The sequence below is a fragment of the Protopterus annectens genome, chromosome 4.part1 (genome assembly GCF_019279795.1).
Source record: "Protopterus annectens isolate FY-2018-M chromosome 4.part1, PAN1.0, whole genome shotgun sequence".
NCBI classification, from domain to species: Eukaryota; Metazoa; Chordata; order Ceratodontiformes; family Protopteridae; genus Protopterus; species Protopterus annectens.
The window spans coordinates 1,002,571,830-1,002,588,641 of NC_056734.1; the positions used below are offsets into that span (position 1 = coordinate 1,002,571,830).

The window sequence follows — 16,812 nt, forward strand, 5'->3', positions numbered from 1 at the left end:
AAGCCTTCATGACATCCGTCTTTATTCTGCAACCCAAGAAGATTTTGTCTTGGGGGAAAGTAAGAGAGGACTTGGGTAGATTGACTGTGAAACCCAGACTTCCTAGGAGGGCAATGGTGAATTGGAGGTGTCTCTGAAGAGTACTTGCTTCCTCTGCCTGGATGAGGAGGTCATCCAAGTATGGGAAGATCTGTATGCCTTTTGTTCTGCAGAAGGCTACTACTGGGGCTAGACACTTTGTAAACACCCTTTGTGCTGTAGATAAGCCAAAGGGCATTGCAGTAAACTGATAATGCAAGGATGGCACAGTCAAAAGAAGGGTTTGAAGGGGTAGATGCAACAAGGGGTTTAAAAGAGACATGTCCAAGTTGAGTCTCCATGGGCCATCCTTTTTGTAACAGAAACCTCCTCGGACATGCTGGCTGGAGAAGCAAGGGCAGCATCCGAAATGGTACCTGCCAAACTCGCCAATCCTATCAGATGTTCTTTAGCCCCTAGACCGGAAGCTTGTCAGGATGGCCAAGGTGGGAGATGGGACATCAGGCTTAGAGACCTTGGCCTTCTTTTAAGGCGGCTCCACCTAGGTGGCTGATTCAGGATTCATACAGAGGACAAGGTGTTTCAGACACTGGTTTTCTACAAACCGTTTGAGGGCTGCCAGACGGCTGCACAGAGTCTTAGGGACGAACGACTGGCAGATTGTACATGCTGTATGGTTGTGGGATGGCCCTAAGCAAAACAAGCAGAGGTCATGTGTACCTTTGTGCGGAATTTGCCGACCCCACTTGCATTTTCCCTTACTAGATGACATGGACGGAGTCAGTTAACAACAGATAAATAGCAACCTAAGCTTAGCCTGGAAAAAAATAAGGAAAGATTCCCCAATGGGGTACTTGTCTTTAACTTAGTAGCATGAAGCAGAATGAGGAAGTTGATGTTCGACAGCGGCAGAGACGTTCTGAGGTCTGTGCATGTGGATGTCATATTTATGGCCCACGCTTTATGGTCCCAGGGTGTGAGGTCTTGCACACCTTACAGCAGCCAGGCTAAGCTTTTGTACAACAGCTGGACATTCAGGTCACATGAGGCAGAGAACATCACATGTGAGAATACTGCAGCATGAGAATAGAAGGACATCCAATGCTACCTGGGACAAAAGGAGACCACCACAAACATTCTTAGGAAAGTCCTTCTGAATCTTCATTCCACCCTTTCCACTGATATCCAGGGTAATTCTGCATAAAGAAACATTGCCTTAATGGGAATGAAAATTATCTATTGTCTGTTTTGAAAGGAGGCCAACAGATCTTTAGGGTATTACCCAGAAATGGATCAATACCCTGAAGGCCCCCTCATTCAAACTATATTCAGAAAGGGTCTGTCCTTGTTCTGCTCCATTTGTCTGCCACTATGTAATTACTATGATGGACAGTAATATGCGTAAGGGGTAAGGAATGCTAAAGAACTAACTCACAAGCACTCAATGCCAGCCTGTATAGAGGGTATAGCCTCTCTTCCACCAAACAAGCAACTGTGGTATTGGGTCTTGTACAACAGTTTGAAAATAATGTGTTCTGAGCTCTCTGAAGAATCCCATAGGACTTGCACCTTTACTTTCAAAGGAAATTCTGAAGAATCTCTAGTTACAGACTGTTTTGTAGGTTGTGGAGAACAAAGCGAAAATATGAAATTAGCAATATTTGTCGTCGCCAGCAGTGCAGTTCCTCTTGCATAACGGTCAATATAGGTATCTAAAAATCTGAAGAATGAGAAAGTGTTGGATCAGTGTGTTTTTTTAGATACCATAGAATCTTTTTCATGTACAACCTGATGAGTGGAATCATGAGAAAAAAAGATAGCATGAATGCCAGAATCCTGAGAAGTTTCAGACAGTCTGAAATTAATTTGAGAAACACAGGAAGGTTTCTAGATGAAACTCCATCTTCCTAAAATGGTGAAGAAGGATTTCTGAATGTTTATGTGGAATCCTAGATTGGTTAGAAGAGTTTAAACTCATGTTAAAGACTCCCGACATCTGGGGCAAAACTCTGCAAAGACAAGTAAATCATTCAAAAAGGCAGAACATTTTCTGCTTGGTTTGGAGGAAGAGGAGGAACTCCCTGAAAGGAGGTTTTTACATCCCTCTTGAACCACCTGTAACACCCAACAGTTGCAATCTGTTGCCCAAAGTGAAAGTACAGAGCCAGTTGTTGGGACTGGTTTTAAGAGATTAAGGAAGCAGGTTGGGAAATAGAGTTAAAAAAGCCCAGCCTTCCTGACATTGTAGATTGTCCTTTTATTGGAAAAGCTTCTCATTATTAATCCCTTAGTACCATCTCTACTGATTCTTGGATGTGAAAGAGGATCTCGGAGATTTGAAAGGGGTAAGAGGCTAAAAAACATCTTAGAAATTCTCCTAAACTAATTTCCCTAGTTCATGAAAATGATGGTGGACCCAAGTAGCATATGGGCCCAATAAAACCTTTATGTACATTTATATGTGCCCAATAAATGGTTGAAACTGAACACTTCTAAAACTCAGGCTATCAGTTAAGGCTGTGGTAAGACACTTTTCTTCTCTCTCTTTCAGATTTTGTTTTCTATGAAGGGAATAAACTTGAGTTTGTGGAAGGAGTTTGTAATCTTGGTGTTCATAGGTTCATAGATTAGTACTAGGCTAACTGCCCTTGCAAGCCATTTCAAGCCTAGTCAATTATCCCTTCTGAGGCTCAAACCTTGCACCTTGTGTTTGTAAGTCAAACACCTTAACCATTAGGCCACCCTCCCAACCCTTGTTGTCTTGGATTACAGCCTGACGCTGTGGATCCAGGTGTCAATCATCAAATCTTCATGTTTCCTTTTTCGAAACATATCCAAGATAAAAAAAAAACTTCTCTAAAACTAATGTTGCTGTAGTAGGTTATGCTTTGGTCTCCTCATATTTGGATTACTGCATTGCCCTTTACTTAGGACTTCCCAATACCAAGCTTGACTGCTTACATTTTTGTGCAGAAATCTGCAGCCAGGTTGCTGACTAGTACATCATGTTATCAACACATTACTCCTGCGCTGCACAGTCTCCACTGGCTACCTGTCTGTTTTAGGATTTCATACAAGATCCTGGTGCTGCTGTTTTTATTTACACAACTTGGGTCCCTCTTACCTGAAAGGGTTAGTGATGAACTACAATCCTCCTAGAGTCTTTTCCTCTGCATCTCAGGGAATTCTGGGAAATGAACTTTTACGTATCAAGCTTCCCACCTATGGATTTGATTACCTCAGTCTGAGAGCGGTACAGCACTGGCTGGCTGGCTTCCGCAGGTCTCTTGAGTCTTGTCTTTTGGATATTGTATACAAAGGGCTAGAGTAATGTAAGAGTTAATTTTAATTTAAGCAGTTTTATGTTTATTTGTCTTAGTCACTTTTATGTATACAATTTGATCTTGTAGTCACGGTTTATTATAAAAGGTACTTTGTGCAAAAGCACCCAAGTAAAGTTGAAATACCAGACATCTTTTTCTACTATAAAAAAAATTCCTGGCCAGACAGCAGCACTACAAAAGGTCTTTCTGCACTGTATGCTGTGCAAAGGCTGAGAGTCACTGTTGGGGGGGGGGGGGGATCACATTTTTTTCTTAGTAATACAGCTCATCAGCTCCTGGAAGGTGAAAGAGGTGCCATGTTAGGAAAAAAAATCAAAAGTAAAGGTCGCTACTTCACCTTCAGTTCTTCTTCTACCATCTAGAAAAAGTACAGTTTTGTACCTACCATAAATGTAGATGTTTGAGTGCTAATACAGCTGCAGTAATCACATATGGGTTCTCTGCAGTCAGGCGGTCCCTCGGTCAGCCGAATTCCAAAGTCTTGGTCCGGCGTCGGTTGTTGTCGCTTTCTTTCCCGACGTCAGTGCGACAAGGGTATATAAGACACAGCCGACGCCATATTCTTCAGTCTTTTCTTGCCCCAGATGTCAGGTGCCCCCAGAAGGAAGGCAATACATAAATCATATATAAAAATATATTCAAGCAATGCAATGTAATCAAAAAACAGTAGTTGCAAGCAAATACACCATAGGAGGATAACCCAATTAGGTTGTAAGAGGAGGTGTTAGCCACTAGTCCTTTACCAAGAGGGGAAGGAGGGAGGGAAACCTGTACTGCAGCTGTATTAGCACTCGAACATCTACATTTATGGTAGGTACAAAACTGTACTATGTTCATCGTGCATACAGCTGCAGTAATCACATATGGGTAGAATCCCAAAGCTACGCACAGGGTGGTAGGCACTAGGTGAACTGGGATGAGCCAGAATGCCCTGCAATACAGCAGTGGCAAAGCCTGCTCTAGTTTTGGAATATAAAGGCAGGTGGTAGTGTTTTGTGAAGGTATGCACAGAACTCCAAGTGGCTGCCTCCAAAATATCTTTGGTAGGAACTCCTCTGAGGAAGGCTGTAGAGGTAGCTGTGGCCCTGGTGGAGTGGGATCTGATGCCTGTAGGGACAGATTTCCCATGATAGGAGTAACAAAATCGTATGCAGTGGCCTATCCATTTTGAAATTGTCTGTTTGGTAACAGGCTTCCCTTGAGCTCCTACAGCATAGGACACAAAAAGCTGTTCTGATTTCCTGAAAGGCTTTGTTCTGTCCAAATAATAACGTAGCTGTCTATGGATTTCTAAGGAATGTAGCAGCCTTTCCCCTTTGTTTTGAGGATTGGGGTAAAATGTAGGTAAGTGTATGGCTTGATTAAAAGCTAACCTGGATACCACTTTAGGCATAAATGACGGATTGGTTCGAAGGGAAACCCTGTCCTGATGGAAGATGAGAAAGGGCTGCACAGCCATGAGGGCTTGTAGCTCCGAAACCCTACGAGCTGAGGTAATGGCCAGAAGGAAAGCTGTTTTCCAGGACAAATATTGCAAATCTGTTGAGGCAGCTGGTTCAAAGGGAGGCAATGTTAATTTTTCTAGAATGTAATTAAGATCCCAGGCTGGCACTGGTTGTTTCCTTGGTGGTCTTATATTCTTAGCCCCTCTGAGGAACTGTCTTAAAAGTGGGTGAGAGAATAACGGTGGATCCATGTTGAATTCTGCAGAAATGGCTGAGGCATGGATTTTTATGGAGGAAAATGAAAGCCCACTGTTCAGCAGCTCAGCTAGATACTGTAATACCTGAGGCAAATTTAGTTTTCTAGGATGCTGGCCTTTTTTCTCATTCCAGGAGCAAAACCGTTTCCATTTTGCGGTTGATGGCCTTCTGGCCTATAGAATGACGTCCTGCACCTCTTTGGGGAGTAGGATCTGTTGTGGTGTTAAGGAATTTTCCATGCAGCGAGATTGAGTGTTTTCAGCTGACTGTGAAGAGTTTTGTAGCTGTGCTGAGTCAGCAGAAGAGGCATTAGAGGTAGAAACCAGGGAGGAGTATGTGTTAGGCTCCTCAGGAGTGGGTACCAGTGCTGTCTTGGCCAGTCTGGAGCAATCAGTATCATCTTCGGTCTGTCTGCTCTTTCTTTCAAGAGCACCTTGGGCAGAAGAGGCAGAGGTGGGAAAGCATACACTGTCCATGCTGCCCAACTGAATGAAAGGGCGTTCACTCTCCAGGCCTTTGGATGGAAGGTCCTTGAACAAAGCTTTTCCGATTGTTGATTCCTGTGGGAGGCGAAGAGATCTATGTCTGGCCTTCCCCACGCTTGGATTATCTGTGTAAACACCTGAGGATGCAACTTCCATTCGTGCGGATCCGTCATATTTCTGCTTAGACTGTCTGCCAGCGTGTTTTCCAAACCTGGCAAGTACTGTGCTTGAAGTTCGATTTGCCATTCCAGAGCCAAGTTCCAAAGTGTCATGGCTAGTCTGCACAGGGGGTATGAATGTGTTCCTTCTTGTTTGTTTATGTACCACATTACTGTGGTGTTGTCTGTTCTTATCAATAATTGTCCTGGATGCAGGAGGTCCTTGAATGCTGTAATTGCATTTATCACTGCTAGCATTTCTTTTTGGTTGATGTGAAGGTGCTTTTCCTTTTGGGACCATTTGCCCTGAATGCACCTGTCTGTCATGTGCACCCCCCAGGCATAATCTGAGGCGACTGTTGTGATGAATGGGAGACCTGTGTTTGACATGCTTGGGCCCACCATAGAAATTCCTTTTGCAAACATGGAATTATTGGTATTATTGTTTCCAAATTGTGGCTGTGCTGAGACCATAGGTTTTTTAGGTACCATTGAAGTTTTCTCATATGCAACTTTGCACATGGGATTAAAAGAATGCAAGATGCCATGAAGCCCAGAGCCTGCAGGATTTTCCTTGCAGTAAGCCTGGTACAATTTGCTAGTATTTTGAAGTACTGAGTTAGTTGCCCCTGTTTTTCTGGCGTAAGGTAGGCCATCTGGGTGTTTGTGTCCAAGTTGGCACCCAGGAAAGTTATTTTCTGAGATGGTGTTAGCCTGGATTTCTCTTTGTTGATTGTGTATCCCAGAGAATTCAGTAACCGTATTGCATAAGCCAGATGTTCCAGAAGTTTGTGCTTGCTGTCCGCTTGGATCAGGCAGTCGTCCAAATAAGGGTAAATTTGTATCCCTTGAAGTCTGCAGTAGGCGATTACTGATGCCAGGCATTTCGTGAATACTCTGGGCACAGTAGATAAGCCAAAGGGCAATGCAGAGAATTGATAGTGGATTGAACCTGCAAGAAAATCTGAGGTATCTTCTGCAGCTTTGTCTGATTGGGACATGCAGGTATGCCTCCTTAAGGTCCAATGTTACCAGCCAAAACCCCTTGCCCAGCATGAGAAGAAGCTGCTGTAATGTGAGCATCTTGAATTTTGGTACGAGTAGAAATGTATTTAGGATCGGTAAGTCCAAAATGGGTCTCCAGTTGGTTCCTTTCCTTGGTACCAGAAACAGTTTGGAATAAAAACCTTGACCTTGTTCGTGAGTAGGTACCTCTTGAATAGCTTTCATGTCCATGAGTTTTGAAATTTGTATTTGTGCCTCTGCCCTTTGATTGTGTGGCAGGTTTGGCATGCCTCTCATTTTTGGAAGAGTGTGAAAATTAAATCTGTAGCCTCTGTTTATAATGTCCAGGATCCATTTGTCTGTTGTGATAATATGCCAATTTCTTGTAAATAATGCCAGCTTTCCTCCCAAGGGATCTGCCAGCTGAGACTTGCTTGGCATGAAAAGGAGGAAGTCATTGGGTTTGTTTTCTGTATTGTTGTGCACTGTCTTCGCCACCTCTTGGTGCTGGAGTTTGCCATTGTCTGCCTCTATATGATCCTTGAGATTGTCCTCTGCCCCTTGTGCGCCTGTATCTACCTCTTTGGGGCTTGTCCGTGGCTGGAAAGGACCAGTTTTTTGAAGGCCAATTTCTGCTAAAACGAGGTGGTTGTACCTGTAGAAAAGCCTTGACAGTTTGCATAGATTTAGCTTTTTCTTCCATTTTACGTAGTATCTCCTCAGCATTAGTACCAAATAGTACATCCTTTTGTAAAGGAGCATCTAGTAGTTTAGCTTTAACATGATCAGGCAAGCTTTGTTCCCTAAGCCAAGCATGTCTATGAATGACTGATCCTGTAACAGCAGCTCTACTTGAGGCCTCTAAGGCATCATAGCCACATTGTAAGGTGTGTTTACCCACTTGTTCTGCACTATGCATCATATCCTGCAATTCCTTCAAATCTGGTTGTTCAGGTTGAGACATTATATTTCTTAATTGAGATAACAGAAACTGCTGGTATTTAAGCATATGGAACTGACAATTTAAGGCCCTCATGGCTAGGGGTGGCCGAGGTGTATACCTTTTTCCCCCACCTTTCTAAGGATCTAGATTCTCTTTCGGAAGGTAGTGGATTCTTGGCAGTAGAGGCCTTCATTCCTTTGGGGCCTTGAGAAATGGTTTCAGGGTCAGCACTATGGCTTTTGAAAAGAAATTGGTGAGAGTTAGGAACTCAGTAGTGCCTAATAGGTTTGAATGGAGCAGGAGGCAGGGAATCCGGACTAAGACAAGCCTCTGAGTAAACATCATCAAGTATGTCCAAGACAGGAGGTATCGCCAGTGGTCTGTGTTGCGGAAACAAAAGAAATTCCCTAAGCCTTTTCTTGGAATCAGAAAAGTCTTGGCCTTCCCAATGGAAGTGCTCCCTCAAGGTGTGCAAGGTTTCCCCAAAAGAGAAATCCTCTGGGGGAGATACAGAAGGAATGGACTGTTCTGCATCCGAATCTTCATAAGGGGAGTACGAGTGCTCCTCTACATCAGAATGTTCTGAGAAAATGGAGCCCTGTTCAGAAGAGGGAGAATCTTCCTCCACTCTGGGTCTCTTGTCTGGAGGGGGTTGGGAACCCCTGATAAGGATAATCAAATCCTCAGCCATTTTAAGCATCTGCTTTTTAGGCATGGGGCCTGGGGATGGGCCCTGAGCAACAGGCCTTTTGGGATGCATGGTTGATTTGGACATAGTAAAGGCCTTAATGGAAAAGGAAGATGAGGGCCTAAAGACACCCTGGGTGGAAGTGGACCTGTCCACATTAGGAGACTCAACACTCACAGTGGCTTCGGTGGTTGTAGTCTGAGTAAGGGCCGAGGCACCTATGGTCTCGGGTACAGAAGACACCGCCAAAAAAGTGTCGTCGGTAGTCAGGGATTGCAAAGGCGTCTCGCTGAGAACCAGACCACGTGCAGTCGGTTTTGGCGTGGTGTCGGTGGAGACCGCGGACCTCGCGTGTCGGTCCTTGTCCTTGCGTTTTTTGGACAAAATGGTAGTCGGAGTCTCCAACGACATTTTATAATCAAAGGCTTTACCAAAATAATGTTGGGCAAACTCCGCCCGATGCTTAATAGTGCATTTATTGAAAGTAGCACAAAAGCGACAGCCCGAGACGTCGTGGTCTGGGCCTAAACAAGGTATGCAGAGGGAATGGAAATCCTTATGCGGTATTTGCTTCCCACAAGAAATACAATTGTTAACTTTGTCTGACATCGGTCGGAGGCAAGAAAAGTTTCCCCAACGGGGTACTTAGCTTTAAAGAAGACTTTGGTTTCCAATTTTTCATAAATTCAGGAGCTGGCCGACCGGCACTTGCGAACTGCTTCTGCTTCGGGCACCGCGCGGCAAAAAAGACGGAAGAATATGGCGTCGGCTGTGTCTTATATACCCCTGTCGCTCTGATGTCGGGAAAGAAAGCGACAACAACCGACGCCGGACCAAGACTTTGGAATTCGGCCGACCAAGGGACCGCCTGACGGCAGAGAACCCATATGTGATTACTGCAGCTGTATGCACAATGAACATCTTGCCTATCACTAGAAACCACAGGCCAGCTCAAGAATATGGGAAAACAAAAGTTTCTTCTCCAAATTATGCCACTCAATCATGTGGCATTTTAACTACTACTTCTTTCCATTGTTGTCAAATCCTATCCAGTTAAACCAGCTACATCTTACAATTTTGGTCACTAAGTGCTATGCACATTATAATTAGATAGCTGCAAGTTTTTTTCTTTTTTACCTGATTCAGTAGATTATCAGTGGGCGGCCACAGTGCTGCAGTGGTTAGCATTGCCGCCTCACAGTAAGACGTTCTCCGGTTCGATCCTCGGCTGGGCTGCCTTCTGTGCGGAGTCTGCATGTCCTCCCTGTGGTCACGTGGGTTTCCTCCGGGTGCTCCGGTTTCCTCCCACATTCCAAAGACATGCTGTAAGTGGATCGGACACTCTAAATTGGCTGTAGGTGCAAGTGTGTGCGCCTTCTGTGGAAGGTTGGGTGCCGGACTGGCAACTCGACACCGTAAAACTCCACTAACAATCATGAGCGGACAGGTGATCTCAAAAGCCAAAAGTAGTAGTAGATTATCAGTAAATTACGTTTTCTTTTTAATTTGCAATTTTTATTAAATGAATTTATGCCATTACACTGTGTTACACTACTACAATTTTTTTTTATAAGACATGACTTCACACTCAATCTGACTTCTCTGTCAAAGGCTCAAGATAATGCTGGAAAAGATCCACTTTAGGTCACCCTTCCAATTAAGCTACTGAATAAATAACAGAATACATGGAATAAAAACAGGTTTAGAGTGGAATCAGATTGTTGTTATTGGGAAGTGACAGAATGCCCAATGTAACAGCAGAAGAGGACCAGTATTGGTCCATCCAGTCTCCCAAATCCCTGTCTGCTAAATAAAATCAGTACCTCTACATTTTGAGTGACTGTCCACTTCACTAAATAAATATAGCTATCAAGATAAAATCCCAGCTAAGCAATTCTAAAAAAAAAAAAAAAAAAAAAAAGGATTGCCTACAGAAAATGAAAACTGGAACACACAAGGCTCTCTTGTCCTCCGTGCCATCTAATATCCATAATTCCTTTTGTTTTTGTTTACTGAGTGCTACTTTAAACCAACACAATTTAAAAAAAATCAACTTCCAAGATAATAAATATGTCATGTTAAAATTTCTGCTCAGTTGTACTGGAGTAATAAAAATTAGACAGACAGACTGAAAAAGTATGCTTCTGTTTTTAATTAAGCACATTCTTTTGTATTTCTGCAAGGACTGACAACAATACTGAGAATTTATTAAATGCACTTATGCACTTTTAAATCACTTCCCATGCCAAACCACTGAGACTATATCTTTGTCTCCTGTTACAAACCTTTTGCTCTGCGGATGAGAGGGAGGAATGCTTTGGTTACTCGGACAGTGCCCCACAAATTGACATCAGCTGCCTCCTTATATTTTTCCATTGCTGTGAACTCAATTTCACCAAATGTAGCAATTCCAGCATTGTTCACAATCCCCCAGAGACCTGAAAGAAAAAATAATTAAATTTGTTTTTTATGAAATAACTCAGTATATACAAAAATAATCCAAGAAATAGTCACTAGGAACACTGTTAGGCTTGTGACTTATGATGGGTTTTTGAACCAGCAGTGTGATCCATCTGTAGAATGGGGAGGGAATAACATTTCTGGAGCGAGTGCCTTGTAATGGGCTAACAAGTTTTTATTGTTTCTACATTTTTCTTTGAGGACAAATGATGGGATATCTCAGTTGTCAAAAATCATCTGGCAGTTCCTTAAACTGATAAAGCTGCCTTAGATACAATACATGTATAATATCACAATACAGAATCTTGTCTCCCTCTGTCTCTGGCAGGCAGGAAGGCAAAGACTTACACACATTTACATAATACAATCTGCAATAACAAACCAAAAATGCTGCATTGTCAAATAACAAAACAGTGAATGAGAACAAAAAAAACAGATTGTGAATAGAAGCTATACAAATGCGCAGATAAACTTACAAGTGAAGTCTTGACTTCTAGACGTTTTTCAGAAACAACCTGTACAAATGATCCTTGATCTCCAAGTACTTCCTCATAAAATGCATTCTTAGTTCAGTTATTTGCAAAGGAAAGTACAGTTGTGTACCTACCATAAATGTAGATGTTCGAGTGTATTCACTGTTGCAGTCATTACTGTTGGGTTATCCTGCTGGAAGGCGACTTGCGGTCGACCAGAATTCCAAAGTCTAGGTCCGGCATCGGTTGCGGTCACCTCTTCCCTGACGTCAGTGCGCCAGGGGTATAAAAGAAGCAGCCGACGCCATTTTCTTCAGTTTTTCTTGTCTCAGATGTCAGGTGCCCCCAAAATAGGCTAAAAATATAATGCCAATAAGTATGCATTCAGTAAAATAAACATTTCCTTCATCTACAAGCAAATACACCACATAGGTTGTATAAGATAGAGAAGTATAGGTAAGTCCCAGCAAAGAAAAGGGGGATGGAGGGAGGGTAACCTGGACTGCAACAATGAATACACTCTTAACATCTACATTTATGGTACGTACACAACTGTACTATTTTCATTGTGTTTCACTGTTGCAGTCATTACTGTTGGGTTGAATCCGAAAGCCAAGGCTGGGTGGCTGGGCCTAAAGAGGATTAGGAGAGGCTATAAGGCCTTGCAAAACTGCAGTGGCGAAGCCTGCTCCGGATTTAGAGTAGAGAGGTAAATGGTAGTGTTTTGTAAAAGTGTGCACTGAACTCCAAGTTGCAGCCTCTAAAATGTCTTTGGTTGGTACTCCTCTGAGAAAGGCTGCTGAAGTGACAGCTGCCCTGGTAGAATGGTAGAATGAGGTATAATGGCCTTGGGCACTGATTTGCCATGTTGTGAGTAGCAGAAACGAATGCAGTGACCTATCCATTTTGAAATAGTCTGTTTTGAGATGGGCTTTCCTTAAGATCCTGCAGCAAATGCCACTAAAAGTGGCTCAGTTTTTCTGAAAGCTTTAGTTCTGTCCAAATAGAAGCGTAGTTGTCTGTGTTTGTCCAAGGAATGCAGAAGTCTTTCAACCTTATTCTGTGGGTTTGGATAAAAGGTAGGCAAATGAATAGTTTGGTTGAGGGCCACACTGGACGCTACCTTAGGCATAAATGTAGGGTTCGTTCTTAGAGAAACCCTGTCTGGGTGGAAAATGAAAGGTCCCACAGCCATGAGTGCCTGTAACTCTGAAACGCGTTTTGCGGAGGTTATTGCTAGGAGCAGAGTTGTTTTCCAAGATAAAAACTTTATATCAGCTGTACTGGCTGGCTCAAAAGGTGGTAGAGTGATTTTTTCCAAGACATAACTGAGGTCCCATGCAGGTATTGGGGCTCTCCTTGGAGGTCTTATATTTTTGGCCCCTCTGAGGTACTGTCTTATCAATGGATAGGAGGTTCCATATTGTAATGATCTGAAATGGCTGAGGCATGAATTTTAATTGATGAAAGGATAGGCCTTTGTTCAGCATCTCAGTTGGGTATTGTAAAATCTGAGGAATATTTGGTACAGATGTGTCAAGTCCTTGTGCCTGGTATCATGCACAGAATCTTTTCCATTTGTCTGCATAAGATTTTCTGGTACTGGGCCTTCTGGCTTCCAAAATAACATCCATCACTGCTTTAGAAAGAGGTGTGTTTTGAAAGGTTACATTATCCGCCATGCTGCCAGATTTAGGGTCCTGAGTTGGCTGTGCAGAATCTGATTGTTTCGCTGGGTCAGTAAGTGAGGAATAAGAGGCAGTGTCCAGGCTGGGCCTTGAGACAAATGTTTTAGGATTGGGTACCACTGCTGGCATGGCCAGTCTGGGGCAATCAGGATCATTTTTGGCTTCTCTTGTCCGACCTTTAGGAGTACCTTGGAGAGTAGAGGCAGAGGAGGAAAGGAATACTGTTACTTTTCCAGCTGAATGAGAGAGCATCCACTTTCCATGCTTGCTTGTGATAAGTCCTTGTGCAGAATTTTTGTAGTTGACAGTTGTGAGGGGAGGCAAATAGATCTATGTCTGGGCATCCCCATTTCTTTATTATCATGCTGAAGACTAGTGGATCCAATTTCCATTTGTGGGGATCCGTAAGGTTTCTGCTTAGTTCGTCTGCTAGAGTATTGTTCTTTCCTGGCAGGAATTGTGCTTGCAGGTGAACTTGATAAGTAAATGCTGTGTTCCATAAAGTCATGGCTTGTTTGCAGAGGGGGTAGGAATGCGTGCCTCCCTGCTTATGTACCACATGACTGTAGTATTGTCCGTCCTTATCAGTAGTTGGCCTGGATGGAGTAAATCCTTGAAAGTTGTCAGAGCATTCTGAACAGTTAGCATCTCTTTTTGATTGATATGTAGGATGCATTTGGCTTGTTGGCCATGTGCCCTGAATACATTTTCCTGTCATGTGTGCTCCCCAGGCATAGTCTGATGCATCTGTTATTGACTGCCTGGCTGTGGGTAGAGTGAAAGGCTGTCCCTTGTTGAGGTGACAGGCATGAGCCCACCATCGAAACTCCTGTTGCAGGCAAGGAATGAGGGTAATTAATGCTTCCAGGCTTTGACAGTGTTGAGTCCAGACACTTTTTAGGTACCATTGAAGTTTCCTCATATGCAGTCTGGCATATAGAATTAGTAGTATGCAGGATGCCATGAAGCCCAAAGCCTGCATAATTTTTCTTGCAGATAACTGGGTCTTTGTTGCCAACATTTTGAAGTAAGTAGTTAGTTGTCTGTTTTTCTGGTGTGAGATAAGCCATCTAGGCCAGGAGTGTCCAACATACGGCCCGCGGGCCAGGATCCGGCCCGCGAAGCTTCTCTGATTTTGTAAAAATTCAATAGACAGCTGCCATTGTAACACAACTATCAGGTTTGCCGGTCGTCGATAGCCCACAAAGATCACATTCTGTCTTGCCGCAATACCAAAAAGTGCACTGTCAACTCACACATTGTGATGAAACTCATCCAAACATAAAATAATTGCAACGAAGAGTCAAAAACAACTTACAGGTATGCCACTTAAGTGTGTCTAACAGAAAAAATCACTTACATTGTCATCAAAACAAAATATAGTGATACATATACATCCACAATCAAGTGCATGAAAATAACTGATCAAAAGAAAAAAAACAAACTGAATCATGCAGAAATCCTTTCCTGAATCCACAAAGCCATTTACCAGGAGCCATATTTGTTTGGATCAAATTGCTGGAGTATCAAGGATTTTCCATTTCCCATACCTGCCAGAGTTGTTTCACAAGGACAAGCTGCTCCGTAGCTAAGCTTTCTAAAAACAAATGTTTTATTCACCAGTGAAAATTGGATGGATCTGATGAAGCTTTGTAAGTAAAAGCACGCTCATCTATTTTTTTACTGGTGAATAAAACAGAATTTTATAAGTTTCTTGCTTTTGCTTCGTTCTCATTGTTGCGGGCACTAATTTTTACTAATACTCAGGTTAGGTGTATTTCACATCAACCTCCCAGCTCTAATTTTCTAACATTGTTGACTTGTGACGTAATGTATCACGCGCAGGCGAGTTTAAAGTTGTAATGGAGGTGCCAGCACATAAAAAACGGAAAACTGATGTTGAAAATCGCTCATTCAAATGTTCGTGGACGAAAGACTTTTTCGTGATGGAACATCTTGGCAGCGTTTTGTGCTTGATTTGCAAGAAACTATTGCTGTTTCGAAGGAATACAACATCAAGCGACATTATAGTATGAAACATGCAAGTAAATTTGATAGCGTGGTTGGTCAAGCCAGGACTGATCGAATCAACTCATTGAAACAAAGTATTGCAGGTCAGCAGTCTTACTTCAAAGTAGCCAAAAACAGTTCGGAAGCAGCAACAAAGGTTAGCTTTTTAATTGCAGAGATTATTGCCAAGAAAGGAAAACAGTTTTCAGATGGGCAGTTAGTGAAGGATTGCTTGCAAATATTTACGGATGTGGTCTTCCCAGATAAGAAGTCTTTCGTGGAAAATGTCAGTCTTTCTCACCAAACTGTTTCAAGAAGAGTTGATGACATGGCAGCTAATATTGAAAACACATTGACCCAGAGACTAAGCGGTTGCGAGTTCTACAGCTTAGCTCTTGATGAGAGCATGGACATAAGTGACACCGCTCAACTGGCTATATTTGTAAGAGGGGTTACGAAAATGTTTGTTGTCGAAGAATTGTTGGATATTTGTCCAATGAAGGGCACCACAACAGGAAAGGACATTTTTGCAAAAGTAAATCAGGTAATTGAGAAATTCCAGGTTTCTATGAACAAACTGATTGGCATTACGACAGATGGGGCTCCTGCCATGACAGGGAAGCATAATGGATTTGTAACGTTGTTGGCCAAAATGGTGCCTCATGAAATCATTGCACACCATTGCATTATTCACCAAGAAAACCTGTGTGCCAAGACCCTTGAAATGAAGCACGTGATGGAAAAAGTTGTATCAGCTGTCAACTTTATCAGGTCCCGAGGTCTCAATAACTTTCTGGAGGAAGTGGGCTCAGATCATGATGATGTGGTCTACTTCTGCCAAGTTCGCTGGCTTAGCAAGTCATCAACATTATTCAGATTCTGGAGTCTACGTGATGAAATAAAGACATTCATGACAAACAAAGGAAAAGACGTATGTTTCTTGGATGAAGACTCATGGTTGAACGACTTGGCATTTCTAGTCGACATGACGAAATTCATGGCAGAGTTGAACGTCAGACTTCAAGGAAAGGACCAGCTGGTGCACAAGTTGTATGAACATGTTGTGACGTTCATTCAGAAGTTGAAGCTAATTCAGTCACAGCTTGTTCTGAAGAAAGCTGTACATTGCCCAGTCCTTTCGTCGAGGCCTACGGACACAGTACAACATGAGAAGTATTCTGAATTAGCTGCCAAACTTGCTGATGATTTTGAGCAAAGGTTCCAGGATTTCAGAAGGCACATTGACACCATGAAGCTAATCAGTAATCCGTTTTCAGATGATCCCACGGATGCTGCTGATAAATACCAGCTGGAACTCACTGACATTCAGAATGACAGCAACTTGAAAATAGCTTTCGCTGAGCATGATCTGCTGAACTTTTACCGCCGCTATGTATCATCAGACAATTATACCAATCTCTCACAGGACGCTAGGAAGTTCACTGCTCTGTTCGGAAGCACCTACTGTTGTGAACAACTGTTTTTTAGAATGAAAAACACGAAATCGAAGTCAAGATCTCAGCTTACAGATGAACATTTGGCAGCATCATTGCGCATTGTGACTTCTACTGTTGGAGCAGACATAGACTACCTGTGCAAACAAAAGCAGTGCCAGATTTCACATTATTTTTTTTTATTAAACTGATCATAGAATTTTGTGTTTTATTGTTTTTTTTTTGGTTGTGAAATTGCTAATCCGGCCCACGCCTAGTTTAAAATTTGTACACTTGGCCCTCCGGTCAAAAAGGTTGGACACCCCTGATCTAGGCAGTTGTATTTAAGCTTGGAATATTATCTCTTGAGAGGGTACTAGTTT

The 16,812-nt window shown here is 42.7% G+C and overlaps 1 protein-coding gene across 1 annotated transcript in view; it reads right to left on the reverse strand.

Annotated features, from left to right (window-relative positions):
* BDH1 (3-hydroxybutyrate dehydrogenase 1) overlaps positions 1-16,812 on the reverse strand; it is a 985,124-nt gene that overhangs the window by 317,676 nt on the left and 650,636 nt on the right. Inside the window, exon 4 of the mRNA XM_044070714.1 lies at positions 10,651-10,803. Coding sequence (XP_043926649.1) covers positions 10,651-10,803 — 153 coding nt within the window. The remainder of the gene's footprint in view (positions 1-10,650; positions 10,804-16,812) is intronic.